Source organism: Myotis lucifugus, unplaced genomic scaffold (genome assembly GCF_000147115.1).
Source record: "Myotis lucifugus unplaced genomic scaffold, Myoluc2.0 scaffold_433, whole genome shotgun sequence".
In the NCBI taxonomy this organism is placed as follows: Eukaryota; Metazoa; Chordata; class Mammalia; order Chiroptera; family Vespertilionidae; genus Myotis; species Myotis lucifugus.
This window is the reverse complement of record NW_005871481.1, coordinates 235,298-250,051: the sequence shown is the minus strand read 5'-3', so window position 1 is coordinate 250,051 and position 14,754 is coordinate 235,298. Positions and strand designations below refer to the sequence as shown.

The 14,754-nt window shown below is 47.3% G+C and overlaps 1 protein-coding gene across 14 annotated transcripts in view; it reads left to right on the top strand.

Annotated features, from left to right (window-relative positions):
- The window catches only part of AMMECR1L (AMMECR1 like), a 20,984-nt gene extending 15,486 nt beyond the window's left edge, over positions 1–5,498 (top strand). For 3 of the 14 annotated variants that reach the window (XM_014468166.2, XM_006102834.3, XM_023744158.1), the window contains exons 6-8: positions 311–407; positions 1,394–1,526; positions 2,002–2,138. In XM_014468166.2, coding sequence (XP_014323652.1) covers positions 311–407; positions 1,394–1,526 — 230 coding nt within the window. In that variant the 3' untranslated portion in view covers positions 2,002–2,138. Of the gene's footprint in view, positions 1–310; positions 408–516; positions 1,181–1,245; positions 1,300–1,393; positions 1,527–2,001 lie in introns of those variants that run through there. The other 11 variants (XM_014468167.2, XM_006102835.3, XR_002826265.1 and 8 more) reach the window with 10 other exon arrangements.
- The last annotated feature ends 9,256 nt before the right edge of the window (positions 5,499–14,754 follow it).

Below are 14,754 nucleotides of genomic sequence, written 5' to 3'. Positions count from 1 at the left end.
GCCCCCGATCCGCCTGGTTCCCACCAGGTGCGCAGCTGGGGGCCGAGTGGGGGCCCTAGACAAGTAATTATTTCATTCAGCATCTGCACGGTATTTCACGACGCATGTGGTGCACTCGCTGTACAATCATGTCTCATGGCCGCCTACTCAAGCCGCCAAGGTCTCCCTTGGACTGTCAGTGAGCAGACCACTCGGTGCCCAGGGCTCCCCCTGCTCCTCCCTAGCAGACATGGCCGCTTCCGCCTCTCCCTGTGTGAGAGCATGCCCCTCTGTCACTGTGCGCTGACCTCAGTGTGTCTCCTCTCCTCAGACTGGGATCAGATCCAGACAATAGACTCCTTGCTCAGGAAAGGTGGCTTTAAGGCTCCAATTACCAGTGAATTCAGAAAAACGATCAGACTCACCAGGTAACCCCCTGTCTCGTTTTCCTTGTCATTTTAATTTAGTTGGGTTTGCATGGAGGGTACTTGTTGATGGAAAGGGGAAGAAAGTATCTCTGCTGTCTCCTAACCACAGAAGTGCGGTGCAGTGAGGCCCTGCGGAGACAGTGGCAGCAAAGCAAAGACTCAGCCTCCTGAGTGTCCCAACAGCTAAGCTGAGAGCAGAGGGAGCAGGGCGAGGCCACTGAGCAAGTCGTGGGTGTCTGTGCCAGATGCGCTTTGGGGGAGGCTGAGGCGGTCAGGTGGCACCTTAAAGGAACAGTCAGAAAATGCTTGGTATGAAGAGTTGAAAGGAAACGCCCCTGCCTGTTTGAAGTGAATGCTTCTTTGGGGAGGCTGCCTAGTGTGGTAGAGTGTACGTGGCCTTGGGGTCTGAAACACAGCCCCACCACTTAGCCATGGGACCTGGTCAGTTATTCTGCCACTCTAAGTGGAAAACTCTCCTGTCTGTAACAAGTGAATGATAATGCCTTAGGGTTGTTTTAGGCTGTGGTAAGGTGATACATGAGGAATTTCTAAACCAGGGCCAAGCATAGATGTCAGTTCTCTTCCCATCCCTACTGAAATCAAAAACACTGAGAGGTTTAGCTTCTATGGGCTTCTGTGGGCCTCTGGCCCCTGATCTGTAAAATGCTGAATAATCATACAGTAACCTCACAGGTCTATTTGGAAGATAACCCAGTGTTTTTTAAATGCTTTGGATTCCAAGAAAAATTAAAAAATAAATCTTCAAATACAAAGCATTATTATTATCATTATTATTATTATAATTTATTTGAACAGCCATTTCCCTGTCAAAATTCAGGAATAATCACCTTGCAGTGGAGGAGTGATTACAGTGGGAAAGAGATGGCTCTGGGTAAGGACTGTCACACCCAGCTCCTGTGGTCTGTAGTAGGCTCCATAGGTTTGTAACACCCATGCTTCGCATCCTGACTCATGGCTCTTTCCAGAGCAAAGCCAAAGTGCTATGAATTCTGTTCTGATGACCCTGGGATAGATGACATATTCATCCAGGAATTGAGGCCGTCCTATCTAGACCCAGGATCCTTTAACCTGCTTCATGAGAATTTGACCCAGAATTAGGTATCTGTGCCCTTTTGGTTATAAATAACTCGCTTGTTGCTTTTTGCAAATTGAGGTTGTATTTCTGTCATTTTACCTCATTTTAACCTGAAAGTAGACTTGCAGTTTACACTGGGCCTTGGTTGCAGTCCTCTTCCAATCTGCCACCCATGTCCTCTGACTTGAGATTCTTCCTCCAGACCCCGTAGCAGATTGCTTAAGAGCAGCCTGACGATAAGCACATGTAGTGTTTAAAGGTGGGATGTGCAGAAAACCCCTGCTCAGGGGTATTGTGATTGTGCTTTTTCATCTCGTTCATTTGTAATAACAACATTGTTTTCTTGTGCTGTCTTTCATTTTCTGTAAGTAAGGTTGCTCTTGGTCTTCCATTTTATTCTTTCAAAATGTGGAATAAGCTTTTGGTTTTCTATGCTGAGTGACTTTACTGAATGAAGTGTTTGGGGTTCATAATACCCTTCCCTGTCTCCTTACACAGGTACCGAAGTGAGAAAGTGACAATCAGTTATGCAGAATATATTGCTTCTCGACAGCACTGTTTCCAGAATGGCACTCTTCATGCCCCGCCCCTCTACAATCATTACTCCTGACACACGGCTGCATGACCAGTCCCACCCCCCTGTGGCCACCAATGGCTATGACATCATTGGAGCAGACGCCTCCTCTTCCTGGTCCAGTTACTTCTATTACTGCACCATTTTATGATGCTAGCTTCCGTTGCCAAGTCTGCCTCCAGCTGACTCGGGGTTGGGGTGGGAGAACGGGATTATATTGAATGAAACAGAACTCGCGGGGCCCAAGCCTTATTTCAGCCTTTCCTCATTATGGGGTTCCGTTGGATTGGGGCTCCTCCATGACTAGTGAGAATTGCCTGTGGGTTCAGAAGGCCCTCGGCATGCACGTGGCCACCTGCTTGCTGGCTACACGGTGGGAGCTGGAAGTCATAACTCCTGAAGGCTGACCCCACTTGCACCCTTGTAGCCTCCCCAGATCCAGTAGATGTGTTTTCCCCTGGCAGTCTGGGCAATGGAGACCAACAAGACACATTTTTAGGTTGTTTTAAATTCCTTTTTCTAAACGTCCAGTTCATTGCATACCAACAGATGATGACAACCTCCATGCTTCATAAGTGGACGCCATGTTCGGGGTGGCCGTGGGCACCGTGAGTCTTGTGAGGCTCCTGGACAGACACCCACATCCCGATGGAAAGCCCCCAGATGGTGTGGCAGGTCGCATTCGATGCTCAGCCAGCCTCCAAGGTTTGATTCTAACCCTGCTGTCAGTTGGATTTTCTGGCGCTCTTCTCGCAGGGAGTCTCCTGGTACTGCACAGGGAGCTCTGTGGTGGAACCTGCTGAGGAATGAACTGGGACTCCTGCAGGAGGTCCTGACATCCTTGCCGCGTGCAGCGTGAAAGGGGAGGCCTCCTTCTTACCACCCGGCTACCTCACTCCTCGCCTGGTAGCAGTGCCTATAGCTGCATAGGTTCACAGAAGACATAGATGTTCACACAAGCACCTGGGTCGGGCTGTAGAAAGACACATTGTCACAGGAGAAAATCCAGGTCTCCAAACTGTTTTTGTCTTTTCAGGCAAACATCTTTAAGGGACTGAAAAGCAGAGGAGTTCCTTTTCCTAGTTTCCCTGTAGAAGTGAGAAGACAGTTGATTCAGTCCTTTACAGGACTTAGAACAAAGCTGTGTAATTAAACAAGGTGAATCGTTATCTTGCCTAATATGCTGGGAGTCTTCACCCCACCGGGACGGGGTTCCAAACAGCTCATTTTAGTCTAGGTCATTCCGTTTTCCTGTGGCATACTTACTTCCCTTTCCCATAGCTGCTGACTAAGTACCTGTCAGCAAGTTCCTCTTCCCTCTTGCCCAGCCTTCACCCGCTTGGTGCAGAGCTGATGGCAGCTGGGACTTGGAAGGGGCTGTGGCAGCACTGTCACGGAGGCACTGCTGGAAGGGCCAGGAGGAGTGGCCGGTGGGAGGAGAGACCCTAAGGGTAACTGTCCAGCAGCGCACTTGGAGAACTCTTGAAGTGATTGGATGTCGACCTGGTGGACACAATGTTGTTATTTAATTTATTTTTAAAAGTTTATGTGGTGATGGTGTGGCTTTCCAGAATGGGCAAATAGTCAAGTCAAAAGACCTTTTGAGTTTTTTTCTGCCAGGAATTGGGGAAGGGGGTGGACAGGGACACAGTCTAAGACACGACACATGCTATTATAGGCATAGCTGTCTCGTTTCTTGGAAGAGAGGAGTAAAGGTGGACCAGTTAGCTGGGCGTCATCCCTTAGGCTATGGCGCCTGCAGGGGCAATGGGCTGACATCGGATGCCCAGGCTGGGCTGCATTCTCACTTCCTGCCACTTTTCCTTGCAGAGGTAATGAAAAAAGCTATTGAAGATGAAGGGATTGTTTCATGATTTCCTGCTGCTGAGAATAATAAATATCTTGTTACAAACGTGACGACAGTTACTTTTAGGTGCCATGGATTGATGTCAGGGTGGTCAGTTTGAGACTAAACCATCCACCTTCAATTTGTACAACAGTATTGATCTATAGGGCTACACTTCATTATTGTTCAAGTGTTCTATGTTAAAAGTTGTGTTTAATTTCTAAAGATTAAAAAAAAAGCAAAAAAAATGGTGCTAAAATTTTACCCCTGAGCACGCTCAGTGAAACTGGTCATGCAAGCATTTACAGTGCCATGCTTTTCAAGCCTATTGTTTCTCGTAGAAATGCTGCCCTATCTGTCTTCCCCAATGTATAGTGTGATTTTTTATTTTTTATTTTATCTTATCAGGGGTGGGGTAGGATACCTGCCGTTAAGAAAATGAACAGAAAAATTTGAACCCACACACCAGGGGGCTGGGCATCTGCACAAGAACTGGCTGGTGAAGCCCAGCACCACACTGCAGGGGGCTTCCAGTCCCTGAGCTCCATCCAGGCCCAGCAGCAGAGATGCTCGGGGTTCTCTTGCTTGTCACAGGGACTCCAGAGTTGACCAAGGAAAGTTACGTGGCCCTGGAAAGAATGGCACTATCCGTGTCTGTCCTAAACGGGGCCTAGTCAGGAAGCAGTCTGGAAGTGCCCGGTCATGGCCACCTCATGAAGGTGTGGCAGGTGGCTCTCAGGAGAAACACTGAGTCTGGATCATCCGTGTGGCCGTTGTGCAGAGGGGATGACAGCTCCCAACTAGGACTGAACTGCTCTCCCCACACTCCACCTGCGCAGTGATGAGGGCGGCCAGTCCACGTGTGAGTGGTGGGATTAAAGAGAAGGGATGGTTTTGCTTGCTCCGTTTGTCCTTGGGCTGCTCAAGCTGAACCGTAGGTGACCACTGTTTTCAAGGAACCAACCCCACGTGGCTGGTTTGGTCAGAGCTTGTTTCATCCCTAGCAGTGAGTGCCTTTTGGTCTGGAGAGTTAACTTGTCTCATAACACCCACAGCTAGGACATTCTCTCTGTAATTATGAATTGTGTTTGTTTTACATTAAAAGAGAATGTCTCATCACTAGAGTTTGTCGGTGTTGGATTGTTCCCACTGTGAGGTTCTTAAACTTTTTTTGCTTCATAATTAATATTAAAGCAATTCATGTTAGAGATCCTTTCAGTATGAAAGGTTTGTAATGGAGACATAACATTTTATTGTTTATAATAAAAATCATCTATACAGAAGTCCTAGGTGTTAATATTTGCACAAGATCTGTTTTCCATGTTAACACCTACAATTTCACTAACTGTTGGTGTTATTTTCTGTTGAGATTCTGGAGCCTAGGGAGCTTGTGTGTTTTTTATTAATTTTCCTATTTCCTTGAAGCAAGAGACTTTGTATAGCCTTCAAGTGCAAGGACTTCAGACCAATTCTTCGTATTACACTTGGTTGGCTCTTGGCTATATAACTGCTGAGTGCAAATCATTGAACTCTTTAACGAAGTATTGTAGAGAATAAATCATTATGGGTAAAAACTGTTCTTTGTCCTGCCTTTTTCTTTTTTTTTTTTTATTTCTTTTTAAGTAGTTTATTGATTTTTAGAGAAAGGGAGAGAGAAGCATTGATGTGAGAGAGAATAATTGATTGACTGCCTCCTGCACACCCCCTACCTGGGACTGAGCTCACAACCCATTCACCAGGAATCGAACCTCATACACAGGACTACGCCCAACCAACCAAGTCACTCTGGCCGGGCATCTCTTTTTTTTTTTTTTTTGGAATAGTGGTACCTATTTTTGAGGACAGCCAACCAGATGGTATTCATTCAGGCTACATATTTTGTGTGGTGTTCATGACCTCCAATAATATTTCACTTGTCTATTTTTGTGTGTTTGGAAGCAATGCCACTGCACTGGTTTATTAGAGCCAAGTTTCCTGAACCAGGGTTTATGAACCCTTTAAAGTTTGGACTTTGGAAAGAAGGTTCATAGATCTCATTAGCTTTTCCAATAAAACTGACCTTGCCCATAAAGTTAAAAACTGAAGAGGGAGGAGAAATCCTCAAATTTAAGATATCATTTGGTGACATTAATCCACCCTGGGACACTAGTATGTTCTGACCTAAAGGAAAAGGTTGCTTATTCTTAGAAGGCCAAGCAAAGATGAGATGTGTTTGGAGAAAAATGACAAATATTTTCCAAACAAACAATCTGAGATTGTCTTTGGTTTAAATTTTTATTTACAAGGATGTAATTTTTTCTTCTTAAAATACCCAGTTCTGAGGCCCTTACACTTGGCAGAAGTCATAAGCAAATGACCACATGTTAGATGTCAGGGTTATATAATTTTGGAAAAACTATGAACAACTGATTAAACAGTTTGGCAATTACTCTGGGCTGTGTGAGAGGAATTATTTCTTCAAGAGAAATTATGGTTCTAGAGATTAATATTCCACATTATAATACAGCAAAGACTTCCACGTTGTTTCGGGTAGGACTTGGTGGTGGTGATGGTGATGGTACACTATAACAAAATTTGCCACCCTGGCCCAACTGGCATGGTTCAGTGGTTGAGTGTTGACCTGTGAACCAGGAGGTGATGGTTCGATTCCCGGTCAGGGCACATGCCTGGGCTGTGGCTCAGTCCCAGGTGGGGGGACATGCTGGAGGCAGCCGATCCATGATTCTCAACATAAATGTTTCTATCTCTCCCTCTCTGAAATCAATCCTATCTAATAAAGAGGGGATATGCTAATTGACCCTCACACACTTGCAAAGATGGTGGCGCCCACAGCCAATAAGGAGGGAATATGCTAATTGACTGTCATGCCCTCAAAGATGGCGGCGGCCCCCAGTCCCTTTAGCCCCGCGGGGGCGATAGGCGTGCGGCAAGGCCAGGCCCGCCCCCCAGGTGGGCCTAGCTGCTTTGCGCACCTTCCTCCGGAGTCTCCCAGTCCCCTCAACCCCCTAGCCGTCCAGGGCCACCCGAGGCTCAGGTAACCAGGGCCGGCGGAGGCTTGTGCTGCCGGCAATGGCAGCAGCAGAGGTGTGATGGGGTGTCTCCTTCCCCTGATCGCCGGGTTGCCTCCCACCCCTGAGAGCTCCTGGACTGTCAGGGGGCAGGCCGGCCTGAGGGACCCCACTTCAGCGCATGAATTTTCATGCACCGGGCCTCTAGTAAAAATATATTTTCCACCCTGGCTGGTGGCTCAGTTGGAGTGTCTTCAGGTGCCCCAAAAGGTTGCGGGTTTGATTCCTAGGCAGGACACGTACCCAGGTTGCAGGTTTGATCCTGTGTGGCACGTATCAGAGGCAACCAACTGATGTTTCTCACATCGATGTTTCTGTCTCTCCCCATCCCCATGTCTCTCAATTCAATAAACGTACTTGGGTGAGGTTTTTTTTAAAAAATTACCACTTTAACTATTGTCTGAAATGTGAACTAAGTCATCTGGTTAGGGATCAGGGGTGCTAAGTCTGGTGGGTGGGGGCGGTGCTGTAAAGCTGTTTCCAGAGTAATATAGGTCTGTGACCATGGCATCAGTGTTGGCTTGAAATGCTATTTGCTGAGCTTGTTGAAGGACTTGACTCTAAACCAATGCTGTCCAGAGAACCTGAGTAGCCTCCTGAGGAACGAAATGCAAGACCCATTTTCTCTGAGACTTCCTCATTCTAAAATGGAGCTCTGCCTGGCAGGCGTGGTTCCATGAACCTAGAGGTCACAGTTTGATTCCTGGTCGGGGCACATGCCCGGGTTGTGGGCTCAATCCCCAGTAGGGGGCATGCAGGAGGCAGCTGATCAATGAATTTCACCATTGATGTTTCTAACTCTCTCCCTCTCCCTTACTTTCTGAAATAAATAAAAAGACACACACAACAAAACAAACATTTTGAAAAGAAGCTCTGACAAAGATTCTAGGGTCTCTGTTGCTTATTCCCTCTGTTTCTATGTAGGCTCTGTAGACTACAGAAAACTGAAAAAGGAGTGACTCTGATTTCAAAACAGTTGAAGCCGAACCAAATGAGAGAGGTTTCATGTTAACCCAGTCAGACACTCCAGTTCCTGCTGCCAGGCAGTCCCCAACCCTCCGTCTGGGTGGCCCTTCTGGTTCCCCCCAACCCCTCCCCCAGGGTGGCCCTTCTGGTTCCCCCCAACCCCTCCCCCAGGGTGGCCCTTGTTCCCAACCAAAGAAGTACCCCAGCTGCTGACATTGGCACCTTCACAGGCTGGCAGTCAGGCTGAAATCGAGTCTTGGCAGTTACCACTCTGAGCTGAATCTCCTGCTTTGTGACAGGGGTGGGAATCTCTAAGGCAGCCTGTTTAAAATGCTTTGCCCAGGCCCCAGCACAAGCTGCAATGGCCGGATGGCTGTGACTAGCCCAAATGCCCTCCAGTGCCAGGTGTAGATGGGAACTGGGCCAGGGTGAGCCCTCCAGATCACTAAGGGACCGTGGGCACAGAAAAGAAGTGACATGCCCTAGCTCAGTGGTCGCCAAACTCATTAGTCAACAGAGCCAAATATCAACAGTACAACGATTGAAATTTCTTTTGAGAGCCAAATTTTTTAAACTTAAACTATATAGGTAGGTACATTGTTATTACTTAATTAGGGTACTCCTAAGCTGGCCTTTGCTAAAAACGTCCTCAATCTGATTGAGTTACGTTCGCTGAGGTCGACCCCTTCCAACTCTCCCATCCACACTCGTCTTGTATACTTGTTTCGTCTATCTCCTTTCGTTCATCCTCTCTATATGTCCAAACCATCTCAACATACCTTTCTCAATCCTCGACACTACATCTTCTTTCACTCCACAATGTTCCCTGAAATTAACTTAATAAACTTTACTTAAAGTTTTAAGTCTTAGTTAAACTATAGGTACGTTGAATAAAACTTGATATCATACTTAATAACGATATTATTTATTGATAAAATTAAATTCCATACAATTTACCTTACAATATCATAAAATTAAATCATGACAATGACTGACAAAACTAATGTGAACAATGGCCTTGCATCTCCTTGGAAAGTTTGGGTAAGTCAGGTTTGTATGTTGTTGTTGTTGTTTTCTTTTTTTAAAAATATATTTTATTGATTTTTTTACAGAGAGGAAGGGAGAGGGATAGAGAGTTAGAAACATCGATGAGAGAGAGAGAGACATCGATCAGCTGCCTCCTGCACATTCCCCACTGGGGATGTGCCTGCAACCAAGGTACATGCCCTCGACCGGAATCGAACCTGGGAACCTTGAGTCCACAGGACGACACTCTATCCACTGAGCCAAACCAGTTAGGGCAGCCGTGGGCAAACTACGGCCCGCGGGCCAAATCCGGCCCGTTTGAAATGAATAAAACTAAAAAAAAAAAAAAAGACTGTACCCTTTTATGTAATGATGTTTACTTTGAATTTACATTAGTTCACACAAACACTCCATCCATGCTTTTGTTCCAGCCCTCCAGTCCAGTTTAAGAACCCCTTGTGGCCCTCGAGTCAAAAAGTTTGCCCACCCCTGAGTTAGGGCATGTATGTTGTTGTTTTTAATTTTAGGCATGATTCCAGGTTCTCATCAATAAGACGACTTCTCAATTTACTCTTGATAAGGTTCTTGCTTGAAAATGATTGTTTGCATAAATATGTAGACCCAAAAAAGGAAAGAACAGCAAACGCTAGTTTTTTCAGTTGATTATATGAGTCAGGAATACTATTCCAGGTGTTAAAAATCAACATATCTTCCTTCTCCAGGTCTTTCAAAGCAGACCACTTGTGCTGTGAACTAAGTTCACATTTGTTTTTCTCCAATATTTCTATATCAGGACAAAGACGTTCAAATTTCGAGTTCCACAGTTCTTTGTTTTTTAAATTCAGCAATTGCATTTCAAAGTTGCCAATGTCAATATTAAAGGGAGAAAAATTTAATTCTGTTACAGTAGCATTGAGAGGTTTTTTTAACAAAGGCTAACGTCGCTTTGCTGTTTCTAAATTCCTGAAACCTGTTGAGAAAAGCTTCCCTCATATTTAAAATACCGCATGTGATATTTTGTGGAAGAGCTACACTCAAGGGGCCAAACAGCCTCATGTGGCTCGAGAGCTGCGGTTTGCCAACCACTGCCCTAGCTGGTTTGGCTCAGTGGATAGAGCGTCGGCCTGCAGACCAAAGGGTCTTGTGTTCGATTCCGGTCAAGGGCACATGCCTGGGTGGCGAGCTCGATTCCCAGTAGGGAGCATGCAGGAGGCAGCCGATCACTGATTCTCTCTCATCACTGATGTTTCTCTCTCTCTCTCCCTCTCCCTTCCTCTCTGAAATCAATAAAAATAGATTTAAAAAAAAGAAGTGACATCATTGGTGTGCTCAGCCCCTCAAGTCAGGACAGGCTTTCTGAGAGACATGGGTACTGAAGCAAGCCCCGTGTGACCTCAAGAAGAGGCTTCTCAGGTAGAGTCGGACCACAGAGCCAGCACAGCACGAGGGAGGGCCACGGCCACAGGCAGGCAGGCCAGAGTCCAGTCCAGGGCCCCAAGGACGCCTTCTAGAGGGTGCTATACTTTAAGTAAAAGACTTGGCGGAATCCCCCAAGCGCCACCCTCCCCACAGGCTCCACTCCTTCCTATCTCTAGAGACCTGATTCCGCTTCTGGAGCAGCAGCAGGTGCCCCAGGCTTCTTTATTTTAGGAGAGAACTTGGGAGATTCTTGATAGAGCCTCCCTTCCCCCAACTGGTGGGCGGAGTATGACGTAACCTGCAGCCTGGAAATACCTGAGTGACTAATCATGTACCTTATATGGACTATACATTGGACCACCAATCCACACCTGCCAAATACCCTAAGCCCTTGTCCTATATGGACAATGCAGTAAGCCACCAATCAGTGTGCGCCGAGTACACCAAGCCCCCACCCCTTCCCATTCCGCCCCTCAAAAGGCGTGCCCACCCCTGCACGTGCTGCTGTCCTCCCCTGGCGAGACAGCCCGGCAGGTCCTTCTCTAATAAAACCTGTAGTCCTGGTTTTCGGCCTCTGTCTGATTATTCATTTTGGTGCCGAAGACCCGGGAGAGGTGAACGGGAGTGTGGACAATCCTCGAACCTAGGCCCAAGCTTCTGATTCCTGCTCTGGCTCTGCTCAGTGGTACGGTTCTGAGTTGATTGGTCCGCTCCGGACACCTCTCGAACCCTGCCGCACCAGGACACGTGGGGATCTGGTCGCTTCCCTCCCACTGGTAGGCTTCAGGGACTTTCCCAAACCCCTACTTTTTTTTTTTCTCTCACTCCCTGTGACCTGGAGGGGCATTAGGGCCTACAGAGTTTCCCGTCTACTCGGCTACACGTTTCGAGCCTTCTACAAAAGCCCAGGTGCCTGGCCGGGAATTCTCTTCTACTCCACGGGAAAGGTCTCGGGGTGACGACCTTGGAACCTTTTCTCGTCTCACTCTCACTACAGGTTGGCTGAGGGAAAAGGAGGACACTCCTTGTTCCTTCCCCAACTTCTCTCGCCCTTCCCTCCGGTCATGGGGACCTCTCAGTCCAAACCCCCTCAAAACACACCCTTAGGGTGTCTCCTCGCCAATCTCTCAACCCTTGGTCTTTCTGGCTACATCAAACCAAAGAAGCGCTACCTGGCCACAATACAAACGCTCTCAGTGGCCCGAAAGCAGCACTTTCGATTCCAATGTCCCCCGAGATCTAGATAATTTTTGCCACTGGACAGGGAAAGCTTTTGAAATCCCTACGAACAGGCTTCTTTTTCCCTCTGCTCTCGCCCCTTGCTTTACTTCTCATGTTTCACTCATCAGATCCTCCTCGCAAAGTCCTCTTTGCCTCTCAAACTAATTCTCAGCTCCTTTCTCTGTCTTCTGACCCTTACAGCCCTGTCGTAGAAACCTGCATCCCATGCCCCCTGGGCGCTCTCCACCCACCCACCCCCCATGACCGCCAACAACCGAATTCACAGGTGGCTGGCCAGTTCCCTTTGTGAGAGGTTGCAGCAGGGGAGGGTATTACCCGGGTAGCCATTCCGTTCTCACTCTCTGATCTTTCTCAAATCGAAAAACACCTCCGCTCTTTCTCTTCAGACCCTCTTAACCAGCAGCTGCCTTCTCCCCAGTCCCTGAGAGCCCAAATCCTGAGAACGTGAGTTCTAAAACAGCTTTTCCCACTAACACTCACTCTCAGGCCACCCAAAGACTGCCCTCCTCAACAGCCTCTTCTATTCCCGCGTCCGTTCTACCCGAGGGAGGCAGCAGGAACTGAGGGCGTAGTCTGAGTAAACGTCCCATTCTCTATGTCCAGCCTCACAGATTGAGAGGCATCTCAGGTTTCTTTTTCCACTGACCTGACCACCTTTACTCCCCCGACATGTGCAGCAAACTTCCACAAACCCCTCAAGAAGACCTCGTTTTAATGTCTTTAATAATAGAGACGAGGAAACCCATATCCAAAATCAAAGACGAGATCAGGCCAAGGCTGAGGCCCATTAGGAAGCCTTCCAGCTCCTAGCCACCTCTTTCAAACCCCAAACGAAGTGCCGGTCCTCCAACCACGTCAGTTTCACTGTCTCACCCCACAAGGCCGGCCATTCCTGGGACTTTAAACGCCTTATCTCCTTATCTCATCTAAGATTGTCCCCTCCTCTGAACAAGAAATGTTCTTCCTCAGGCTCACTGGGTACTCTCGCCTCCAGGTTCACAACTTCAGTCTTCTTGCAAAGAGCTCTATGACATGACATGGCGAAGGGACCCCCTCACTGAGCCCATAGACCCCAAGGCCAACCTTCTCACCCTCTTAATGCTCTGAAAACTGCTCTGACCTCAACGCCTTCTCACCCTGTCCCCCTTGCCCACTCCACCCTTCCCAAAGGACTCAACAGTCCGGCTATTATCAGAAACTGAGATCGTTATCTCTAGGAAAAATGTGGCAGTTTTAAAATCCAAGCGGCTAGAGGCCTGGAACAGGCTGCTCGGCCTGCTCCCTCCTCCTCCTGCATTTTCTCCAGCCTCATATACCTATACATAATTTTCCAAAGTCTTTATTAACTTAAAGACTTTGGAGCATTGCTGGGTTACATGTTTTAATTCGCCTACTTTTAGTATGTATACTTTCTTGAAAGTAAGAGAAATACTTAATGGAAGGTCTGAGGCATGGTTATGCATTTTTGAAGGACATAGAAAGAAGGTTTGAAGGCTAATTTAAAAGTGTGAAATTTGTGGAGGTTGTGTATGTGATGAGAAGGAAAAGAGAAATATTGAAAGAAAGAAAGAAGTTCTAAATTAACTATTTACAAGAATTGTAAAAGGGCCATTTTATTCTGAGCAAGAAAGTGAGGTTTCAGTCTCTAAGCCTGGCAGGACAAGGTTGCTGGATACTTCTTAAGCCAAACCAGCATATTCAGAAAAACAGCAAGGATTAAGGTTCAGTAAAAATAAGAAGTTAAGCCAGCACAGTGTCTTACTTCTTATCCAACCATCCAGGTCCCCGGCTTCCACTGCTCCTTTCCTTCCTATTTTCTTTTCCCTTGGATACAGCCCATTCTAACATTCCCTCCCACTTTCACTGCAATACCTACCTCTCTCAGGCTCACCAAATGCCTCCCACCATCCCCGAAGACTCAGAGGCACCATCCAGGACCCCATGACTCCTCACTCCTCACAGGCTCTTACCTGGCAAGGGACCCTCCGACTTTTTACTCTGGAAGAAGCTCAGGTTTTGTTTTTTTAAAATATATTTTATTGATTTTTTACAGAGAGGAAGGGAAAGGGATAGAGAGTTAGAAACATCAATGAGAGAGAAACATGGATCAGCTGCCTCTTGCACACCCGCTACTGGGGATGTGCCTGCAACCAAGGTACATGCCCTTGACCGGAATCGAACCTGAGACCCTTCAGTCCGCAGGTCAACGCTCTGTCCACTGAGCCAAACCGGTTAGGGCCGTGGTCGGCAAACTGTGGCTCGAGAGCCACAGGTGGCTCTTTGGCCCCTTAAGTGTGGCTCTTCCTAAGCCTTAGGAGTACCCTAATTAAGTTAAGAACAATGTACCTACCTATATAGTTTAAGTTTAAAAAATTTGGCTCTCAAAAGAAATTTCAATCATTGTACTGTTGATATTTGGCTCTGTTGACTAATGAGTTTGCCGACCACTGGGTTAGGGCAAACCTGGGGCCCTTCAGTCCACAGGCAGACACTCGATCCACTGAGCCAAATCAGCTAGGGCGATGACATTGTGTTTTTTTTAACCCTAGAGTGTTGTACATAAATGTTTACAGTGGTTTCCTGCATGAAAATGTGGACAAACCAAGTACATATTGTGAACTTTACTATATGTATTATTTGTTATTCTCCTCTCTTCACCTGTTGTCTTCTCTACCGCGGTGTGTGCAGAAGGTACCAAGTGTTGGGTCTCCAGGCAGCCCCTGGGCCAGCACAAGGTAAGGAGTAGCAGTTGCTCTGTAAAGGCCTGCAGGATGGACAGAGGGACAGAGCCCACTGCCCACACCAGCTGCTGCACGTCTCAGGGTCCCCCTCAGCACCTCTGTTCGAAGCTCTAATAAACTGCAGGGAAGCACTTCGATCAGCAAGCTCTGCTGTGCTACACAGTCTTCCACTGCGTTACCTGTGGACCAAAAAGGGGCCACATTGTACATCTGAGAAGCTCAGGGGCGGCCCGAAGGGCAATCCTGACAAACCCGGAGGCCGAAAGCAACGACACTGATCGTCTGAAGATAAAAGTTCCTGACTGAGAGCAAGTCATGGTGCACAGTCATGTCCTAGGCCTTCACGAAGCTCAGTCTTTACCTTTAAGA